Source organism: Mytilus galloprovincialis, chromosome 13 (genome assembly GCF_965363235.1).
Source record: "Mytilus galloprovincialis chromosome 13, xbMytGall1.hap1.1, whole genome shotgun sequence".
Lineage (NCBI taxonomy): Eukaryota > Metazoa > Mollusca > Bivalvia > Mytilida > Mytilidae > Mytilus > Mytilus galloprovincialis.
Genome location: NC_134850.1, coordinates 21127195 through 21150761, shown reverse-complemented (window position 1 = coordinate 21150761; position 23567 = coordinate 21127195). Strand labels below are relative to the sequence as shown.

Genomic DNA, 23567 nt, shown 5'->3' with positions numbered 1-23567 from the left:
AAAACCGGAAATGATAACGTTCAACGTAAAATTGTAAATAACGAAGTCAAAAAAACGTAATCAAACGTTGAGTTAAAATCCGGATTTAATCTAATGGAACGTCTAATTCATACTAGATTGATCATTAAGCTATCGGTATCACTTTTAAATTGAAATTCGATTAAAAGATAATGTTTTGATATTTTTTCTTGAAATATTAGATCATTTCTTAAAAGGAGAGATATTTTATTTTTTCTCCTTTCTCCAACTTTTTCTCCTTTCTCCCAGCCTTCCTCTCCTTTCTCCTACCCACTTTCTCCTTTCTCCCACCCCCTTTCTCCTTTCTCCTATCCCCTTTCTCCCTGTCTCCCTTACCCCTGTCCTCCCCCTCAAGTATCCTCAAATCCGTGAAGTGATACAGATTCAATTTTGTCTTTAATGTTTATGTCATACAAATCTATTATAGGATAACTTAACGCATGATTAACAATAACAGCCACTGTAGAGTTGTTGACAACAGTAAGACAACTTCCATTAACATATACTGGTATAACTTCTATCTCTAATCCCTCTGTGTTACTGATAAGCAGTCTGAACGGATAACACGAACAAAACACAAGTCGACCGTCGTCCATCATAACGACATCTAACGTCGTTCTTTGCAGTAGTGAACTGAATTTTGACGTCAGATCAATCTGATGATGAGGATAAAAGATATTCTGTCCAAGTGTGTAGAGGCTTGTTTTTCTTTCATCTATGCCTATAAAAACACATTGTAATACAGATATCGCATAAGGAAAATTTAAAAAGATTTTGGTTGTATTCAAGACAATAGCAATCAAAACCAAGGAGTAAACAAAGACTCACAAGAACCGAAGGATAATTACATCAACAGTTATAAATAATAATTAAGAAACAATTAACAAATATAAATTTGACAGTTATATAATTCCTTGTTTTCAAAATTCCAATAGGGAACATACTTTATATAATTGTATCAATAAACCAATTTTTCAAGACGTTTCGAGCCTTCTTTAGTTCTTTATTACTCCTCGAAACTACATGGCTGACATTACATTTTTCAATCATTTAAAAGATGTTATAGATAAAGGTCCTTTGAAACGTTATGACGTCACAATACTTTATATATAGTTATATAATTTTTAAATATTATTCTGATAATTCATTATCATGTCAGTAAAGTAATTATCAATATAATGAGAATATGTAAATTAAAACTTTAAAGCATGTTTGTCTTTATAATTACCTGTAAACTGACTTACCGTGTTCAATCAACTTTTTCTTGCAGTACTGACATGTGGCTTCATTTCTCTGGTAACTCAATAGTTCCTGTTAGGAAAGGAAAATTTTGTGTTCATGAAAAGTTAAATTCAGATATTGGATGTTCTTTAAAAAGACTAATTACGTACTATACTCCCAGAAAGAATAAAATAGTTTCTTTTCTTCTTGAATTTTAAATTCTTTCGGAATATCTTCCAGTACGAGTACATGACTATGCAATACGAAAAGGGAGATGGAATATTATGTACATTCACGGGTTTTCCCGTTTGAATGGTGTTAGATAAGTATTTTGGAGCCCTTTATAACTTTTTGTTCGGTGTGAGCCAAGGCTCCGTGTTGAAGGCCGTACATTGACATATAATGATTTACTTTTACAAATAGTTATTTGAATGGAGAGTTGTCTCACTCTGCACTCACACCACATCTTCCTATATCTAATAATACAACTTTCCGGCGTATATACTAAATTAAACGGATTTAAGCAAATCGTATCGACAAACCCGGTTTCGATTATTTCCTCTATTTGACTCTTCGATTTACGAGATTTAAACATCGATGAACTACTGTCGATACCTACTTTCAAGATATAAGCAAAAACCATAGCACAGTACGCTTTAAATTTACCTTAATGACTAAATGTGGAATAATTCAACGAAGAACAAAAAAGCTAAGTTCATATGGAAACAATAAAAGAACAACAAATACCAATAACTGAATAACATGTTCGAAAATTAAGAAAACTTAAAAAATATGCAATCAATGAAGAGTTAACAAATAATAAAGATGCCTGAAGCATGTAAGAACGAAGTACAAACGCAAACGGAACGCTTCAAGCATATTTATTTTTGCACGGATGTAAACGAACCATGTACGAACAACAGTATATATATATTTTTTAACGCATACGATAAATGATGCCTCGGGACGATAGGTTTTGCGTACATCGTTTTGTTTAAACGTTGTGCATGATGGTCCTACAATACGACGTTACACTAACAATACGGCGTCAAATGGGGTTTTTGACTTCGATTTATTTTTGCAAGTTTTATTCGTTTTTTATATGTTGTTGATTGAATCTGGTTCTGTTCTTTTTGTGATGTCATTTTATCATAAATTACCTCAAGTTGTGGGAATCGATTTAATAATGTTTGAATAGAATTGTATTTACCCTGGTACATAATTTGTCGAAATACACCCCTTCAATTACTTGAACCTTCGCTTGATAATTATTTCCCTAGTCATCTAAAGTTGCTTGCTTAAATTGTTTAACTTCTGATATACATATTAAAACATAGTATTCTACTCCTGTATCGTCCGTAACACGGCTAACATGATCCTGGGTTTTATTGATTCAATGAAACGGTTTTCGTCGCTGTTTGGGATAAGTCTTTCAGTTACCTCCATTTCATGCACAAGTTTATATTGACGAAAAGTTCCAGCCTCGATAGTACAGGAATTACTTTCATCACGACAGTTATAACATGAATAGCAGGACAAATCGCGAAGTAAAACATTCCGTGGACTTGTATTAAGTCTTTTAATATTGGTAAATACACCTTACTAAGTGACGACTTTTAATGATCTATTATAGTCCATCAGCTGGTAAGGTAAAATTTCAGTTCTGTGTTACACCCCAGGGTACCGCAATTTTTTTGTATAAATCTAAAGAGTAATTTCTAAAAAATATTTTAAGATGTGTTAGACTTTCGAAAAAGTGTCCAAAAGGGGTTAAAAGGGGTCTTATTTAAGAGTATATCAAAATCTTTGTTTAACCCATATATACAGAAAAAAGAAAATGTAACCAAGTATTCGGTACTATTTCTCTTATCAAATTGAACAAATCATATCTTATTAATACCGAGGCTAATTTTTATTTTATTTTTAAATCGTATAGGACCAAGAAAAAAAGGGGGAGGGTAATATCCAAAATTCATGATTTTGAATGAAACAAAGCAGAAATACTAGTTTTCTTGATAAAAAAAGGTATATTTTTTACATTGAAACATAGAGCATCAAGTAACTAAAGGCAGTTGAACAAAATTCAAAGGTAAGAAAGGGAAAAAAACATGGAATCAATGACAAACACAAACATAAGCAATGTACATCACAGTCATTAAAAACACACATAGTACTAAAAAAATAAAAGAACTGTCAGGGTTTCAAGATCTATATTAAAGTTCGTTTAACAACAGAATCACCACATTTTAAAGTCATGAAGAAGGTCAATCCATAGAATCATCTTCATTTTCGTCATCTTCGTCGTCATCGTCAGCCATATCAACGATTTGATTATTCTTGTTGCTACAAGCATTCGTACATTTTCAGCCATCTGTACAGGATAAACCTTGTCGAACACATGAACATCTTTTGGCGGCACAACCAGCTTTACATGAACAGCTTATCGGTATCAATAAAGCATCTAACACTGGCGGTTGGTCTAGCCAATTGATGCTGATCAAATGGTTCTTAACAATCTAATCATGGTTGTTTGGCGATGGAACACTGTTGTTTTGAAGAGCATATTTCCAAATCTTTGCCTGAAAGTTGGCTCGTTTGATGTGCTTTAACATTGCATCTTTTGTTGGGGGCAGTAGATGATAATTGTACATTTGTTAATCTGCATTTGTAGTAATAATATTAAAACTGATATAATTCTGAAAATAGCAGGCCAATACTTCCACATCCGTGTCAGACGATTTTATACCAATGGAATCGTAACCTTTGTCAGCTACGTGTTTTGCATGAAGAAACATCTTTGTTTCGGCTTCTTCCTGTATGCTCAGAAGCTCAATGCATTCTATACTTGTCACTATTTCATTTTCAACATATATTTTGTGGCACATACTTCCATATGATACAAATAAACTGGGACTATTATACTAATAGTATTAGTCCTTGTCTACCAACTGACAAAAAATTCTTCAATTAACGAGGACAAGATTGTTTTGATCTAGAAATTGTCGTTATGATTTGACCTCCCAAGGACCTGCGATCCCGTTCTAAATTTGTTATGGATATTGTGGGATACTGATTAGTGACAAAATCAATGCGGGGAGCTCTTTCTGAAACTAAAAGGGTGTTTTATTAAACAACAATTGCCAAATCAGAAAAAAGTACTTGGTATCCTAGTAAAGGATTGAATAACTGCCATGCCATCAAATATCCACATGGTTTCCTCAGGAATGGCTTGCATTTGTTCAACGTCCTTTTCTTAAAGACCACCTAGGACAGATTTATTTGTCTTAAGGTGGTACCCAACACTTTCACTAAAATAAATTTGGCTCGTTTAATTTTTATAAAATTTTGACAAAGTATTTACTTTGACCCTTTAACAAAAATATAAAAATTTCAAAAATTTTGAACCAACCATTTTGTCAGAAAAATTACACTGGTTATATAGTAGTTTGACAAACACCAATTTTGATCATTGAGAAGCTTAATATTCCCTTTACAACACAACGTAATTAAAACGTTAAGCTGATTTTACAGAGTTATCTCCCTGTAGTGTTAGGTACCACCTTAACAGGTGTATCATCAACGTTTGCAAGAAACAATGGAAGAGGACATAATTCAAACTGGAGTACCTCTCGTATATCCAACTGTCTAGTCTGGGCTATGACATGCAGGCTACCAAAAAGATTTTTATCTGCTTTCAATATGATGCTGTTCTTATCACCCATTAACTGTTAACCTTTTATTCCCTTGTTGAAAATGTAAGCAATGATTGTCTTTTGATTAGTTTGAAGTTATTGGTTGACTTTTGAATAAGCCGTTCAATAATGACATTTTCTGATGCCGACTTTCCCTTTTCATACGCGTTTGGAAGGTCGCACCTTAATTCCGAAGAAGCAACAGTATCCGAGGAAAAGCCAGATAACTGCTTAGATGTTTCAAATGGATTTGTCCACCTTTGCAGTGTCTGAACCAATTTTAATAGTCAGTTTCTTCTCGCTTCATTTGAGTTTTTCAAGTTCTTTTTGTGCGAATGTTTCAGGGTTAACAATTCCTGCCAAATCTCGACATTTTGATGATATTGAAGCTCTTTCATGTGCATTTAACAACCAACATTTAGTAAAACTTTGATTTTAACTGAAACCAACAATGCCACCTCTTGTTTTTTATCTCTGTTCAATGTTTGCTCTATTGATTGGTCAACTGGAGATCTAGAAAATCTATGAGAGCTTCTCTAAACACAAAAACAACCAGATGAAAGATATTCATGCGCATCAGGATTGATATTTTGCATATGAAGCAAATAGACTGACATGTATCGGGAATAGTTTTGACGGTCATATGCAAAAAACTGAATGCAAACAAAGTAACAAAATCATTTGACAATATGTTCACAATTTAAAAAACAAGACTAAATTCATTGAACAGTGAAGCAATATATCCAAGCAAGAAGGAAAAAAAAATGGGGAAAAAACACTATCAAATGAGGAACAATGTTCACATTACAAATAAATAGTAACCAGACGGTATGTCAAATCGACATAGTTTTGTGCCAAAGAAAGTAAAAAGTCTTAACAAGTTCCCCAACTGACTATTTGACCTTCTTTCAAAGCAATGTTTGTCGATTAAATGACTTAACAATCTTAACTCAATCAAGACATAGCTAAAACACAAAATGTAAACAAGCACACCTTTATTGAGGTCGATAGAGTGCACCCTTTCAGAACGCCAAAAATTACTTTTACTTGTCATTTTTTCATAAATATTTTTTTACACATTTACTTTATAAAATAATTTGTCTCACAAAAACAATAAACTCGTCAATTTAAAGTTGTTTTCAGTTGCAAATTAATAAGCTTAAAGTGCTTATGTATGCACTCAGGTATGAATATATTATCGACTGAATCGAAGACGGTAATGTGATGATTTCCGGTATTTCACGAGTATTTGCACGTACATATATTTTATTGAATAATTCATACTTTAGACGATATATAAATACTGCAAATAGTTTAAACATTGCATACCGGTCAATTTTGAATTTTAATTCACAAAAACGGATAATTGCATTACGAATTTCTTTATGAAATGAGAAAATATGCCTTAATTTTAACCCAAAAAATCGGATTGTTTGTAATGTAAATGAATATTTTTTTTTAAACAAAAAATCTTCAGAGTTACATTAAATATGATAGTTTTATATCTGTTTTAGTTGTTTAAACCTATAATTCAATTTTTTTTCATCGCTTTATATTGAAAATTTTAATTAAAAATTACTTAATCGTGATAGCTAAATTAGGGGACCATTAAAAGGGACGTTTTTAAACCTCTTTTGGACACTTTTATTTTAGTCTAACACCTTGTATTTTATCAATAAGATAATGAAGTTTAATTCTATCAAAAAAAATCGCGGTACCCTGGGGTGTAACACAAACTCCTTAACTAGTGCGATTTTGAAAACTAGCTGATGGACTATTATGGAGTACTTCCGCAACATAATTTAAAATTCGCATTTTACATTTAGAAGACTGTCTTGGTGTTTCCAATTTGTCTTTGCAAAAGTTGCATGAAATTCATGTAATGAGATTTCTTTTCTCATTTCACCATTATTTTTAATAAATCGTTAAAAGCTTTGAAACGATTAATAAAAATTGCAAAATTTAACCTGTGTCGAATCTATGTCCCCTACCGGATTTTATAGCAACATGCATTTTTTTTCGGCAGCTATCAACATCTTATTCCAAATTTCACCACACGTATTGTTTTATTCATCATGAACATTTAATTGAAAGTTTAGCGTATGTAACGTCGGAAATTAGCGTTTTTTTTTTTATTTAATTTTTCGACCTTTTCAGACGTTGGAAAGATGTGCGAAAGCATTTTATTCCTTTTAGACCCAAATATGTAGTTAATAAGAATACTCTTCGTGTATCTAACTTTTTCTCAGTTAAAAAATACGCGTTAACTGCTTTGAAAAATGAAAAATCAACTTGAACAAAATGGCTAAAAAAACAACTGTGTAGAGAAAATTTTATAGAATCTGCAATATATGAACTCTTGAACAATGAGGCAAATATTTGTACTTTTTGGTAGATGTTATTATTGTCTTACTCTTTATATTCATTTTCCGCTATATCTACTTATAAAATTCACTTTCAGTCGTTGACTTAAACGAAAAACGTCGTTGGACATTTTCTTATTCCAGCTTACTATACAGCCACCGAGTCAAATGAAAATTGGAAAAATAACGGCTTCAGCACCAAAAAGAACCGAAACATGTCGTTGTTCCTGCCAAGTTTCAGGAAGATCAAAGAATAAGAGATAGGATCACTACACATAAGGGTTAAAACATTTTTTCATAAATGTAACGTTGGACATCCGTTTTTTAAATAGCTTTGTTACTTTACTCCTCAAAAATACTAAATATTACTTAGTATATGATCAAGAGCTATAAAAACATAATTTAAAACATATATTGAATTTGCAATTGTTTTAATAGTGGTTTGTGTTTGCTAACATTTTTATTTTGTTTTGCGGAGGAAATTTCGAAGATTCTGTTTTAAATTCTAGGGGTTGTAGGAACAGCGTGCGTAACGTTTTAGCTGTCATCATATCGTTTAGCATTACTTTTCAGTTAAGATTTTTGAGATATAATTTTACTCAAATAGGCATATTGCAGATAATAGACCTACCTGAACAGCGGAATCAATTCCTTCAATACCAGTGACTATCTGTAAAATATTTGTTTTAAGGTTATTAACCTTAACTCGAAACAATATGAAGCATATAAATTAAAATCATTCGATTCTATATTATATCAGTAGTCAACATTTCAGTTTTGACATGAATATCAATAATGTGGTCATTTGTATAAATTTCCTGTTTACAAAACAATGAATTTTACGAAAAACTAAGAATTTTCTTATCCCAGGCATACATGTAGCTTACCTCAGCCGTATTTGGCACAATTTTTGGGAATTTTGGATCCTAAATGATCTTCAATTTTGTACTTGTTTGGCTTGATACATATTTTGATATGAGCGTCACTGATGAGTTTTATGTAGAGGAAACGCACGTCTGGCGTACTAAATTATAATCCTGGTACCTTTGATAACTATTTACTATGTTTGCATTATTCAGTTTCTAGAAAAGTATTACACTTGATCTGTTCTGACAGGTGATATGCTACTTTTTTATTATTGTTATTCGCTGGCGCATGAGAAAGCTATATGTTGTCTTAGTTGCAAATAACTGATCTTCAGCTAGGAATGAATACGCCAGACGCGTTTTGTCTACATAATACTCATCAGTGATGCTCAGATTGAAAAAAATAGAAAGTCAGAACAGGTACAAAGCCGAAAAGTCGGTGTCAAATACGGCAATGGTAATCTATGCCTGGGATAAGAAAATCTTAGATATTTCCAATAATTTATACTTTTGCAAACAGTAGATTTATATAAATAAATAGACCGTATAATTGATATACATGTCAACACCGAAGTGCTGACTACAGGTCTAGTGATACCCTCGGGGACGATACTTCCACCAGCCGTGGCACCGACCTAGTGGTATAAATAGTTATCAAAGGTACGAGTCGTATAATTTGAAACGCCAGAAGCGCGTTTCATCTATATTAGACTCATAAGATTATGCCGGTGCCATACATTGGCGTATGGACTGACGTGTACCAGACGCACAGATAAATTTGACGAAGTCCGTATTCTAGTACGTTAGGTGCACGCAAGAGGAACGCTAAGTAATCGTTAGACTTGCGTTCCATAAGTTTGATGTACGTTTAAATGCAGAGGTATACTCTTGGTGAACACTGTAACTCCATGAAATTTTAAACCAGCATAAAAAATTTCATCTATATAGCAAATACGTTCAAGGGACATTTTTTTCTTAGTAGCGTGCATTTCATCTGCGTTAGACAAACGCAAGACATACCCAAACATAAGTTACTGCAACGCCCGATAAACTCTTATGTACGCTTATCGTATGTCCTAAAAGCGATTAAGGCTCGTTGTGCACACGATACATATATGATTGACAAGTTGACTGCGTCCAAAATTAATAGCGTATTGGCAGCGTACATGGCGTTCATCGATGCTATACGCTGATGTGTGGAAACTTATCGATTATGGATAACTTCAGGATTAGAACACCCATATGACATTAATGTTTTGCAATTCGATCCCAGTGGTAACTGCTAAAAGGATTTGAAATGTTATCCTGAGTATCCAAAAAGACATTTTAAATTTAATTGAAATTAAAAAAAACAAACTCCGGGGAACATCCAAAACAAAATCCATAGTCAAATGGAAAAATCAAAGGCTGACCCATGGCCACATCAAACGAACGGATGACAACTGTCTTATTCCTGACTTGGTACAGGTATTTTCTTATGTAAATAAACTCATCATAGATACCAGGATTGAAATTTCGTATATACACCAGACGCGTGTTTCGTCTACAAAGACTCATCAATGACAAATGGTAAAGTAAACCTCTTACTTATTTTTAACAGTGAATTAATAGTTACAGTTAAATAAAGGTAATTATTCTTATTACATATTTAAGGTTCAGATTGTATTTATTATAAAATATATTTTTTAACTTTTAACTGGAGAGAAATAATGCTTACCTCGTTCAGTTTCTTGTGAATATTCAAAAGATCTGTACTGTATTTAATACACAGTCTTTCATCAAGTGGTCTTTTTTCTATCCTGATTATGTCATCTTGTTTATTTGGATCTAGCTGCAAGACAAAATTAGTCAGGTCTGTCCACATGCTTTTATATTCTGTCTCAGTTATTTTACATTCGGTGTTGTGGCTGAGGTAGTCATTTTTGTAGCGACGTAATTTGTGCACAGCGTTATCTTCAGCTAGTTGAAGATTGCAGCAATTCAATAAAATCAAACTTGTTAATGATATATCAAGCTCATTAAGCTGGACTGGGTTTGCTGTGAACTTGCAGTGACAGTTGTGACCAGGTTGACCTGGGTTCTCAGTGTACAACAGACCCCACTGACAGTAAATCAGCGGAAGTTTTGAGTGGTTGCAACAGTTGAGATTGTCCTTACAACAGTATGCATTTCTGTGTCGTAAGTGAAACAGTATGTGTAATACTGGTAGAGTGTTTAGAAAAGATTGTAGTGACCCTATCCCTTTACTTCTGTAGTCATTTTCTAATCTGGTTCTGAGCAGTGGTTGAGCAATCTCCAAAATGACTGATCCTACAATAAAGTATCGACGGCGACCCTTTGCATCCATCCTGTAAAAATGAACAAAGAAAAGTATTTACTAATTAAACGATTAACATAATCTCATTTTATATGGTGTTTTTAGAAGGACAAATGTTTCTCTGTTGCTGTTTGTTTCCATTATAATAGTGCATTCACAATTGAAAATCTCGTTGTTGTCAGCTGATAGAGATTGGCTTTATAAATATTTTGATATGAGCGTCACTGATGAGTCTTATGTAGACGAAACGCGCGTCTGGCGTTCTAAATTATAATCCTGGTACCTTTGATAACTACTATAAATAGAAACCTTAAGTATACTATCGGATAAGTAACCAGTACTTCGGTCCTGACATGATTTTAAGCATATATTTCCGAAACTCCCTTTGGGTATAGATTAAAAACTTTCAAAGAAGCTAGGGTTTCAACTACACTGTAGGAATAGCTGAACTGAACTGTCAATACTTGAAAGAAATATGTTAAGTGGTAGATTCCTAAGCTACAACACATAACCTAAATTAAAATTCCAAAGGTCTAATTGAATAGTGGATAAATAGGTCAGTTGTTTGGGAAATGACAATAAGATATTTTAGAAATAACCTGACTTATTACAGAAGTACAAAACTTAAAATGAAAGTAAAATAGTTCCAGACAAATCATTTTGCTCTTTTTAAGTGTAAATTTTAGTTGTTGCTTTTGGTATCAAATTGTCAAATATTATAATGTCACATACCTTTGAGGTTGAACTACTAGTAGCTAAATGTGTTTGGAGCCTAAACTAGCAAACATTCCAAAGGAGCCATACATAGGAATTCCCCTTAGTATTACAGTAAAAATCACATGATATTGTTGTTAAGGTGAGCATTGATCCGAACTTTAAAACATTTGAAAACATTGAAAAGAAATATAAAAGAATATGACAGTTTGTTTCAATTTCTAAAAGTTTTATATATCTAGAGACAAGATCCAGTACATTTGATGAACCTGGCATACTTTATTGTATTTTTTTAGATAAACATTAAAAAAAGAATTTTAATCTGTTATAAAACCTTTTTTTTTTTAATTCTACCTTGAGTGAAATTTCATATTGAGCTGAGTGTAAAAGGAAGACAAATTTAATTCTCATAACGGACAGGCAAAAGACGATCGAACTCGAAATGTACAGGGACAAGAAGCACACTGTTTTAGCATAACAGTCTTTTTTGTTTGGTATATATACTTGATGCCATTAAAAAATCAAATAATATAGGAAAAATACGTTTGTACATTACAATAAGATCATCATTTCATTGGTGTTAACCTCATCAAATTGATCAAAAATAGATTGAATGGTTGAACATCTTATATAATTACATTTAACTAAGTTATTTTTTGTGATATCTCTAAGCTTCTGTGGTAAAATATTTCCGTAGGCGATGATACATAGTTTTTTTCAAATTATTCGCTAAATTCTAGTGCACCTATCTATCTACATGCATGCAAAGTAAATAAAGTTTTCTTATTTGGAGAACTAGATTTAAATAAGAATGTTTTACTGCACTTGTTTCCCTATACATTTGTGTAAATACTTCTTGTTTTATATTTTGAATTTAAATGTATTGATCCGCCCTGCTCGTAATACTATCGTTATACATCATTTTATTTAAACGACATATTCGCCATATTGTACCTTTTGACCAGGTAGTTCACGTTTGAATGGTTTTCTTTGTACGTTGTCAGAAGAGCATTGAACAGGGGTTACCTTGAACAGGAAGTGTCTTTATCGAAATATGTAATATCCGATTAAGGTCAAAATAATGGTAAGTGTTTATGATATTTTGTTAAAATAATTGACCTAAAATCATAGTTTAATTATAAGTTAATTGAGTTCAATCCACCATTTCTTCTGCTTTGAAAATCGTTGTACCCAGTCAGGAATATTAAAGTTGTTGTCCATTTGTTTGATGTGTTTGAGCTTCTTATTTTGCCATTAGATTAGGGACTTTCCGTTTGGTGTTTTCCTTGGAGTTCGGTATTTTTGTGAATTTACTTTTTAGTAGCCATCTGAATACATTTTTAAAAGTAACCGGTAACCCACAAACATCAAGTAACCATAATGAATAGCACAATATCATCTTTAACTGTGTGCAAACATAAATGATTGTTTTTATCGACTATATATATACATGTACAACTTATTACTGAATATATGGATGTGTATTTGTATGGATTTAATATAAGAAAAGTAGTGACGTTTTTTAAAATGATTAATGAGAATATTGACCTTAAAATCGATGACCGAAGAAGAAAAAACAAGATCAAGGTTAACTTTATATTCTTTTAATGCATTACACACATGTATCAATGTAGGGTTATCCGCCCTTTACCATAACCAAGAACTAAAGAAAACCTAAAATAAGTTAAAGACTTTTTTTCAGTTCATCGCGTTATCTATGGCAAATCATTCAATTCATGGTTAAAGAAGAAAACTATTTGTTATTTCCAATTAAGGGCCCCAAAGGGCATAAACATTACAACATAAATATTTTTTTTATAATACTACAAACAATTAAAAAAAATAATAATGAAAACAATTCAGAATAGTTCTTTATATGATCAAACATATTTCATTATAATGTCTGAATATATCATTTTCATATTGATGATACGGATATGCTTTTTTAGAATTCAGATACATGCATGTATGGATGGCCGATTTTTACGACCTAATTTATATTATGATGTACATATATTATTCTGTTCGAGATATTAATTGTCATTACTTTTATTCATATACAGACTTCTTGCTACAACTTTTTAAACATTTTTTATACTGTATTATTATTATTGCATTATATGTCTTAATATTGTGTAATCAATATTAATTAGAAAAAGCATAAAAAAAACATAATTATTTAAAATAAAATCAAGGTGGTCGGTTTAAGAGGAAGACTATAAGTATTAATTTTGTTATAATTTATGATTCAAATGCATATTAAAGTTTAAAAGGCTGACCTCAGTGTTAAACATTCTTTTCATGAATGAATTAATTAAAATGCTAATGTACTATCTTCAGAACTGTAAATTAATAATTAAAAATGCAAATGTATCGTCAGGTCTGTAACATTTTAATATTACTTAACAGTCAGTTCGTTATATTTGTGTAAGTGTTATCATACGGAAACACATTGTTTCTAAAACGAAAGTTAGTGTGGGTATTACATCTATGGTGTGACTAATTAATATTGTTCCCGCTTCCTGCTTATAATTATTTTGCACATTTAAACATTCTTCCAATGGTTTAGTGTTACTGTACATTATAAATGACAAAACCAGGACGTTTAATTTAAAAAAATACTTAAAGTTTCAGAAGTGACGTGTATAAAATTCTCTAGGATTAGGTTTCAGCAGGATTAAATAAACGTAATCAGTTTGTGTATTTCCTTCTATATAACTGTACGTACATTGTTTTGTGTATTTCCTTCTATAAAACTGCACGTACATTGTAAGTATTTATTTTTATACTAAGAATTTCTTCTTTGAACAAATTTCTGTATCAAACATTTTTTGTGTGTGTAATATTATTACAAGAAGTATGTTGAATAATCGTGTACTGTGACCATGGTGACATGGTCTGCTTACTGTTATCTGTCACAATAAGCATGATAAGATTAAGATAAGATAAGGATTTTATTAATCTAATCAAGAACCCATATAAAGGGCATAATTTTACAACACAATATGATTGGAAAAAGCAAAACAGAAAACTAATACCATACTGTAACGTTATGGACAGGATCAGAGCCTAACACAACATGTGTTTTATATAACTAAATTATATTAAATCTTATAACAATAAAATGTTATATTATTTCATATATTTTGTTTACATCTGGATTTTATTTCTAAACCTTTAATAATGTAATTTCCTAGGCACATGAGAGTTGGTAAATGCTCATTTGTCAACAGCCAGAAATATTTCTTATCATTAGGTAGTTCTTTAAAATTAGTACAAAAAGTGATAACTTTATCAAATAATAATTTCCTCTTTTCATTACAATAGTAATTTAACTGTTCAAAAATCGCTTCAGCATACATGCATAGCTGCAAGTATCAATGTAACACACAATCACCTCCCCCACACCTTCTGGTTTTTTTTTGTATGTTTAATTGCTCTATTGATTACGTAAAGGATACATGCCCCCCTCTCCGCCTCCCTCCCCCCCCCCCCCCCCAAAAAAAAACAACAACAAAAGACGAATTTAGATACTCCAGTATTAATAACACTAAATAGGGTTTTCATTTTACGTATGATCGAATTGATTTGAATACTACATGTAGTTGTCTCTCCATATACACTTTACAACCAAAACTATATACATATTAAAGGTGTAACCACCTATTTACTTACTTTAACTAAATATTTATTATTTCTTTTACTTTCAGGTTTGGAAAATAAGAATGACTGTCCAGGTGGTGCTGTTTGTAGTCATTCTTGGTTTATCTGAAGGTAAAATAAAATTAGGTTAAATTGTTATTGTTTTAAAGACCTTTTTCAACCGCTTGATAGAAAATAAAAAGTATGATACATGTACATAGACATGATAATTGTATAGTTGTATGGTTTTACATAAAAAAAAATGTTTTTATAGACATGATAAATATATAGTTTGATTTCTATAGACTCTCATAATTCTTTGTAGAATGGCACTTGTATTTTAATTTATAAAATTATTGTTTTATTCAATTTATATATTATGATGATTGTATAATATGTATTACAAGTGGTGAGACTCTAATAAAATATTGAATCTGAATCTGTAACAATGATCTCATCATCGCAGTATTTCTTTCATTGATTACTTGCCAAAGAGTATAAAAACTAATAATTGCTACATATATCTACATGTAATTATTAGCACTGTTATATTCGTGCTGTCTGTCAATATTTATATATATATATCTTTATTTAGCCTCCCTAAGGAGAGATAGACATACCAATACAATATTATTGCATAACACAATATGTACAAATTTGAATACACAAAAAAAAAAAAAAAAAACACACACGAACGGGAAAAAAAAAAAAAAAAAAAAAAAAAAATAATAATAATTGAAAGTACTTTCGACTTAATTCACATTGTTAATTCGGATTGAGAAAAAACTTTGAACTTAATTCATATTGTTAATTAGGAATGAGAAAATGTTTTGCAAAATCTGTAAACATATTTGAAAGTATAAAAGGTAAAGTTTTTTCAAGACTGTGGATAGGAAGTTTATGCTCACATTCATTGGAGGTTTTCTGAATAATTTTAACATAAACCGAATATTATGTGCAGTCAAATTCATAGATTGAAAATAAACTGACAACGCCATGGCTAAAAATAAGAAGACAAACGGACAATATAAGTCGTGGTATTCCACTGCCCTATGATAGCTACATTCTCGCGAGTTCGAGAGTCGATCATCGAGAAGGACTTAACTATTTGGTTTATACTAACATCATAATTTATTTATTAGTCGAAATTTGGCCTTGAGGCCCTTGACCTATCTTGTAGAACTGCAAGCACTTTGATATCAGTAATTTGTTGTTTTTGGTCATTTTGTTGGTTGCATTCTGTCATAAGTTTTCGTTAATTTTTGTTGGTTTTAGCATACATATCCTTTAATTTTATCTAATGAATTGTTTAACATGTGTTTATCCCGCCCTTGTATATCTTATTGTAAACTATTGATTTAAGAAGATGTGGTATGAGTGCTAATGAGACAACTCTTTATCCAAGTCGCAATTTGTAAAAGTAAACAATTAAAGGTCAATGTACGGTCTTCAACACGAAGCCTTGGCTCACACCTAACAGCAAGCTATCAAAGGCTCCAAAAAATACTAGTGTAAAACCATTCAAACGGGAAAAACATTGTGGCCTAATATTTTTAAAAATTAGAAACGAGAAACACTTATGAACCACATCAACAAACGACAACCAATGAATATCAGGTTCCTGACTTACTAAGGACAGGTGCACATATACTCAGCGGGATTAAACGTTTTGATAGGTAATACGTATTAACCTTCACCCTTATCTGAAACAATAATATAACATCACAACATAGCAAGACACAATATAGAATATAAATTCTTTGTGAAATGACTCAGGAATAATAATTCCAATTTTTTTAGGACTGAGAGTAAAACGAGATTTGTTCCAGCTAGCTGAGATGATTGTAGATGCCACAGGAAGAGATCCACTCAACTTCAATGGATATGGATGTTACTGTGGATGGGGCGGTAGTGGCACCCCTGTGGATAACGATGATAGGTGAGTAGTGAATATTGAATATTGAATGAAGATCCGGAATATCTGAGTAACTTGAATATATATAACTGCTATCTCAGAATAGGGTTGATTGTTGTGGAATATTTGAGGTACTATGTACCCGGAAAAGGGTTAATTGTTGTGGAATATTTAAGTAAACTAATGATTAATCGGAAAAGGGTAGATTATCTTGGAATATCTGAGTGACTGATTCTTCAAAAGGTTAGATTATCATGGAATATCTGATCATGAGTGACTGATTTTTCAAAAGGTTAGATTATCATGGAATATCTGAGTGACTGATTCTTCAAAAGGGTAGATTATCATGGAATATCTGAGTGACTGATTTTTCAAAAGGGTAGATTATCATGGAATATCTGAGTGACTGATTCTTCAAAAGGGTAGATTATCATGGAATATCTGAGTGACTGATTCTTCAAAAGGGTAGATTATCATGGAATATCTGAGTGACTGATTCTTCAAAAGGGTAGATTATCATGGAATCTATGAGTGACTGATTCTCCAGAAAAGGGTTGAATGTTATTGAATATTTGAGTAACAACGTAATCGGGAAATGTTACAATATTGTAGAATATCTAAGTTGATGAGACTGATCTCTCAGATTAAGTTTAATTTAAAAAAAACAGTGGCAAATAGTTCATGCATATTATTCATGGAGAGTTAAATAGAATAAAGAAATGGGGTCATACAATTTCCGGTAGATGAAATCTAAAACTGTTTTTGTTTTCTTTGAAAATATATAATAGTTATGTCAATTTTAAAATATTTGAGATCAGGGTATACTTCACTATCGTTTACTGGGGTATTGTTTTAGATAATGATTTATTTATAAAACAACTCTTTACACGTATTTTGTATGCTCAGCAGTTTTGTTCATATTGAAATTCTATTAACATTAAGACCATTGAATGCATACAAAATAAAATCTTAACACCTAACATTGTATAAAACATGTTATTGACAATTAAACGCGTGTTTAAATAAGTTGTAACAAACACCGGTTAATATTTGTATAATTTAATTTCAATTCAATGTTATTGTGGATGCCAGCCATTTGAGTAGATGACAGAAATCATCAATCTACACGATTCTTAAAGTAAACTATGCCTTATTTTATTTATTTTCTCATAGGATTTTTAATTGTATATACTATTTCCATATACATTTTTCATGTAAGTTCACATAACAATAAGAATAAACCCAAGTACTAAAACATACAAGCCTTCATTCAGGTATTAGTAAAAAATAGAGTAGGAAGTCATGTTCTATAAGGGTAACAGCTCCTTTTTACATATTGCGCCAAAGTGACCCGTTGAATAAAAGATATAAGCGGAGATGGTGTTTGTTAATTTTACAACTATCCACCAATAGACAACGATGCTCAATACTTGAACGTAACAAAAAGTTCCTTCACTCTTGCTTTTTAATTTTTGTCAGATATTTGGAATTCTCTTGTTTTATCCATGTCGTGCCAATAAAGGCCGCTGACCCCTACTTTTTCGTTTCTTAATTTTATGAAATATTGTTTAAAAAGCCATTTTTGAAATCTTAGATAATTCTTTGTTATCTTTTCTTTTTTTTTTTTTTAAAGAAAAAAGGACTTAGGTATATAAGAAAAATCTGAAGAGAATAACCTCCCGCCAAATTGTAAATGACATACATCTAGAAATCAACCACATGGTCGACACGGACCTTATTTTTTTCTGCCTTTTTAGTACCTTTCAACGTATAAAAGTCTTTTGTTAAAAGCTTGTTGTTTTGAAACAAAGTAGCGAACAACCTCAATAAAACTCTAACTCTATTTTAAGATGCTGTCAACAGCATGATGACTGCTACGGTCAAGTAACAACTGACCTTCCAGACTGCTCACCAAAATGGAACCACTACGCATGGAAGATCCAGGATAAAACAGTTGATTGTCTTGGTACGTAAAATGGTTGTGCTGATTAATATACTCATCTGTGTTTCAAAGCAGAAGACCGTCGACAATTTACTCTTTTGGCTAAATATTGTAATGAATATTGAATAACACAACAAATAGACAGGTTTAAGTTGTGAAATTAAAGAGAGATGTAGGACATATACCCTTATTGTAATACAAATGATTAAAACAAAAAATTGAAACAAAATCTTCTAGAGGTACAGTACACATTTGGCATTAAACTTCTTAGTAGTACATTTTTGTTAAATACAAGTGAAATGTATGCGTAATACATGAGTCGTGTCCATTGGGAAAAAAAATCTTTAAAATTTAGGTATTCATGTATAACTTTGTATCAAGTGCATTAAATATGGCTTATTTCATATCAAACACATTTTCGTCTCTGACTATATAAAAAGTTTCAATACTTGTTTAAAACGACTACTAGTAGTCATGTCAACAGTTGTAGACTTGTGTGTTCGTAGTTTCTTGCACCATCCTTCAAGTTGGTAATTACATTTGTTTTGGACCTGTACCTCCATGTTACGCTTACATTTGTCAGCTATGCACATGAAATTTTGAATTAATTAAAGCTTCGACCATTTTTTGTCTATTTTCCAACAGATACAATACTGCAACACTGTCTCAAAGAAAACGCTCAACTATAGGTGCTGTAATTTAAGGAAACAAGAAAAGGGGGGGGTGTTAAAGTAACATTAATTCTGGAATGCCTCATTATTGTTGTCTGCTATTCTAAATTACTCACATATACAATGCAATTGATGAGATATATCTTTTATTCCAACAGATCAAACGCAAAAAGTCAAAAGTAAAAGTCCCGCCATTTTATTCAAGCGCAATGAAAATTGTCCAAGACGTATCTGTGACTGTGATAAAGCTCTAGTGGAATGTTTATACAAAAACCAATATCATAATGAAAACTACAAACTTGATAAAGGATTGAAATGTAAAAGTGCCGACAAAAAAGGTCAAATGTAATTTAGGTAAAAAAAAATGTGCGCGAGAAAGACAACGATAGCATACAGCAGGAATATGTTGCTGAAGATCTTCTCTCAGATGTTGCTGCCTACCACTATGGACATTGACTTTCATTAAAGACGTTGTCTTTGGAAGACCTAGGAACTTTCAACGACATTCTAGAACCTAGTTTAGCAACGACCATTTAACTTCAAGGTCTGTGTAGGGGTAAGGGAGAAGCGGGTGTGGTTTTTACTAAATAAATACTATTATCTCCAATTTGGGGGAAACATATTCTGTTCAAACAGAGGACCAAAAAAATATCATGAATTCAGATTCCCCCCATTCCTTATAGTGTTGAATTTAGAACAAAATATTTGAAGGATAGCGTTGAAAAAAGAAATATAAAATTAGTTTCTGACGCAGATAAAAAAAAAGACATAGCCCCTTCCCCCCCCCCCCCCCTTGAAGTTAAATGGTTGCTTTTTATATCTTCAATATTACATTTTCAATTAACCTAATGAATTGCATTTTTTTTTATCAATTTCATTATATTTAAGGGTTGGGGAGGGAAGGGGACGGTATTTTGGTGCCCCTAAAGACAGTGGTAATGCTAAACATTTTCAGAGTTCTTTAGTCATTTGTATTTCTAATAGTTTGATAAAATATTCTTAGAGAATAAATTTATCTATATGGAATTGTATTCGTCTGTTTAAACATTCTGTCGCTTGCTTATCTGCTAAATGATAAGGTACATGCATGTGTGAATTAAAAAGAAAGAGAGTATATTGAACAGATGAATAAGTACATTGTTTTTTACTTATTTTCATACGTACACATCTGCATCGGTCAACACCAAAGTAAACGGATGAGACGACAAAAATAACTTGAAAAAATATCTGGAACCAAGACAAAAACACGACACAAATTATAAACAAAAACAAAAATCCGAAAGCATATAAAACAACATCTTATAAAACTACAAAATATCGAACGACAAATTAAAGCAACGATTTTTGTTGGTTATGTCCGTTAAATATCTGTTTTTCGTAAATGATTTTGTTATGAGTTGTGCCATAATTTGTCTCGTTTGAATTTCTTTACATTTTTCATGTCAGCGCCTTTTATATACGACTATACGGTATGGAAGTTTATAATTTTTGAAGGCCTAATTAATGCTTACTACCACTGAATTTCAGCTCTGTTTAATGACAATAATACCACATCTAAAATATATTTGAATCATCTTTTATCTTCATTTTCTCTTTGTTTCTATTTTCTTCAAAAGTGTCATTTAAGGCCCGGTATTTGATTTGTGTCTGTCAAAAATACTGTCCTAATAAAATCTAATTGCTTAATCTGTTTAAGAACCAACAGAGACATATACATGTATACACATAATATTAGTTACATAGTGTATTACTGACCTAATACGGTATATGTATGGGGTCAGTAAATGCCATATGGGTTGAGAGCGAAGCTCGAATCCCCATATTGAATTTACTTACCCTGTATATACCGTATTAGGTCACTAGCACAATATGTAACGAATTTATCTTACCGACTATCTTAACGTGTCAAATTTAGGCTAGTGACCTATCAAAATGAGCAAGTCTTCGATACTGTTAGCATTAAGAAACTCGCTTCCATTGATCCTACAAAAAGAGATGTCAACAGTAACAACTTGATAGGTTTAAATGTGTTTTATGAATTTATTTCAATCTTAATCATCAATTTCTTTAAGATTTTTTCTCAGTACCGTTTTGTTTTTATAAAGGGACGCAACACCACTATATATATTTTATTAAAAAATTATGCAAATTTTTAACTTCAAACTTAGAAGTGAGAAATAATACTGTCAAGTGAATTAATACAGGTTTTAATGATAATATTTGGGGAAGAGTTATCTTTCTTTTGCTGAACTGACAATGTCGTATATATATGTACTATTGTTTTGTTTTTATATAAATCATATTATAATGTTTAAATTTCATATTGTTTCTAAATATGTATTTTAATTTATGTTTTGTCTATTATCCATTTTGTTTGTAATTCATATGCCTATAAGGGCCCTTTGATTAGGAAATAAACATATTTGATTTGATTTGATTTGATTTATACTAACCGTGTATGAAATCAGCCCCGCCTCCCTTCTAACCTAATATAGAATATTAAGGAACGTAACTCCACTACTAACCGTGTATGAAAAAGGCCCGCCTCCTTTCTAACCTTATATGGAATATAAGGGACGTAACTCCAATATTAACTGTGTATGAAATAAGCCCCGCCTCCTTACTAACCTAGTATGAAATATACACGGTCTCCACGAGGACGCTTTTAACCAATCATATTCCTAGAAATGTATAGGAGGTAAGATAATATGTGTATATATTTCTCTTGAACCAATTATATGAACAGTGGTAGCAAAATGTGTTTTCGTATAAAATTGGTAGTCACCAACGTCAAACGTTCAGTTTCCAGGTAAACTCCAGCTATCGCAGTCTCAATGGCAATCATATCATCTTTTCAATTTGATAGTGAACACAGTTAACACTCACACATTGTAGCGGGTTTGAATTATTCTATTTTAATTTTGACTATTTTAATTCATCATACACCTTTGGTAATTGTTGAAGTGTAAACTGATATCATTAAAGTGTATGGAGACTAACAGTAAAAATAGACTGAAGATGTGGTATGATAGAAAATGAGACAATTCATCATCAGAGACCAAATGATATACAAATAAGCAACATTAGGCCGCAGCACGACCCCAACAACAAACACAACCAACATCGTATAAATACAAGTTCAAAAAGATGACAAATGCAAAACAATTTTAATGGGAAAAAAACCGCCTAATTCATCATGTACACAACAATTAATCCGCTTTATTACAAACTCTTGGTGAACAGACACATACATATTGTGTCGGGCTTAAATATGTTTAATGGTGCTCAAATCTCCTTTACATAGGACAGAGGTGTAACAGCACAACATATAAATAGTTGAAAAATTTATAAGATTTATACAAATCACAGAAAACACTACCAAAAACACAATAGACACAAAGTACAGTACTGTGAGTTGTCGCATCATTATCAGTCAGAGAAAAACATGACCTTGTCTTAATAAACTTTAGTTTATATCAGAATAGGCATAAATTGGCATATACCTCATCTATAGATATATCTGTTTAAAGCTGATTGTGCATCTACATATTGTATACAATCAGATGTCAACAGGACAAACACAGGGGATGTCACAAAAAAAAAGGTTTTCATCGGGGAAACTAAGAGATAACAACACTCACGGTGATCGAATTTTCACAAAAAAAAATCATTGCTATAACTCTGTAACATGCCATTTAATTTGATTTATACACAATGTAGTGTAAAACAGGACATTTAGAAAATGCCTGTACCAAGTCAGGAATACCACAGTTGTTATCCATTCGTAAGTTGTGTTTGTGCTTGTGATTTTGTCATTTGATTACGGACTTTCATTCATTTTTGAATTTTCCTCGGAGTTCAGTATTTTTGTGATTTTACTTTTTTTTTATTTTCAAAATGTAAAATAATGGAAATGGGGAATGTGTTAAAGAGACAACAACCCGACCAAAGAGTAAAAACAACCGAAGGACACCAATGAAAAAATCCCGCACCCGAAAACGGACTTCAGCTGTGTTTTGTATATACACAATCATGTAATACAGAGAATTATCTAAAGTTACTATACACGCAAAACATGTTAGTTAACCAAACTATCCTGTGGATATCCGTTTACTGTAATAGGCGCAATCCTTCTTCCTAGCGTGTACAAATGTACTTATTTATGTCAACTACTCAAATATTATAAATTTAAAAGTAAGGGATTAC

General features: G+C 31.7%; 1 protein-coding gene and 1 long non-coding RNA gene across 3 annotated transcripts; one reads left to right on the top strand and one right to left on the bottom strand.

Moving 5' to 3' along the window:
- Positions 1-376: 376 nt before the first annotated feature.
- On the bottom strand, positions 377-11300 carry LOC143057071 (uncharacterized). Its single transcript, XR_012972620.1, has 5 exons — positions 11210-11300; positions 9878-10508; positions 7926-7964; positions 1263-1329; positions 377-739 (listed from the first exon to the last, which is right to left on the bottom strand). It is a non-coding gene; the product is annotated as an uncharacterized LOC143057071 (long non-coding RNA).
- Positions 11301-12155: 855 nt separating this feature from the next.
- On the top strand, positions 12156-20387 carry LOC143056980 (basic phospholipase A2 PA-12A-like). Of its 2 annotated transcripts, none has more exons than XM_076230198.1 (5): positions 12156-12275; positions 14902-14965; positions 16634-16772; positions 18599-18714; positions 19520-20387. In XM_076230198.1, exons 1-5 carry the CDS (start codon positions 12273-12275, stop codon positions 19708-19710), a joined length of 513 nt encoding a protein of 170 aa, XP_076086313.1. In that variant the 5' UTR covers positions 12156-12272; the 3' UTR covers positions 19711-20387. The 2 variants fall into 2 exon arrangements, with proteins under 2 accessions (XP_076086313.1, XP_076086314.1); XM_076230199.1 differs by lacking the exon at positions 12156-12275 and adding an exon at positions 13767-13960.
- Positions 20388-23567: the final 3180 nt, after the last annotated feature.

What these genes read in the sequence shown, in the direction of transcription:
- LOC143056980 (XM_076230198.1), top strand. An exon ending in CATTCTTGGTTTATCTGAAG is followed by an intron (nt 14,966 to 16,633) that starts GTAAAATAAAAT and finishes CAATTTTTTTAG; the next exon opens with GACTGAGAGTAAAACGAGAT. An exon ending in CCTGTGGATAACGATGATAG is followed by an intron (nt 16,773 to 18,598) that starts GTGAGTAGTGAA and finishes CTCTATTTTAAG; the next exon opens with ATGCTGTCAACAGCATGATG.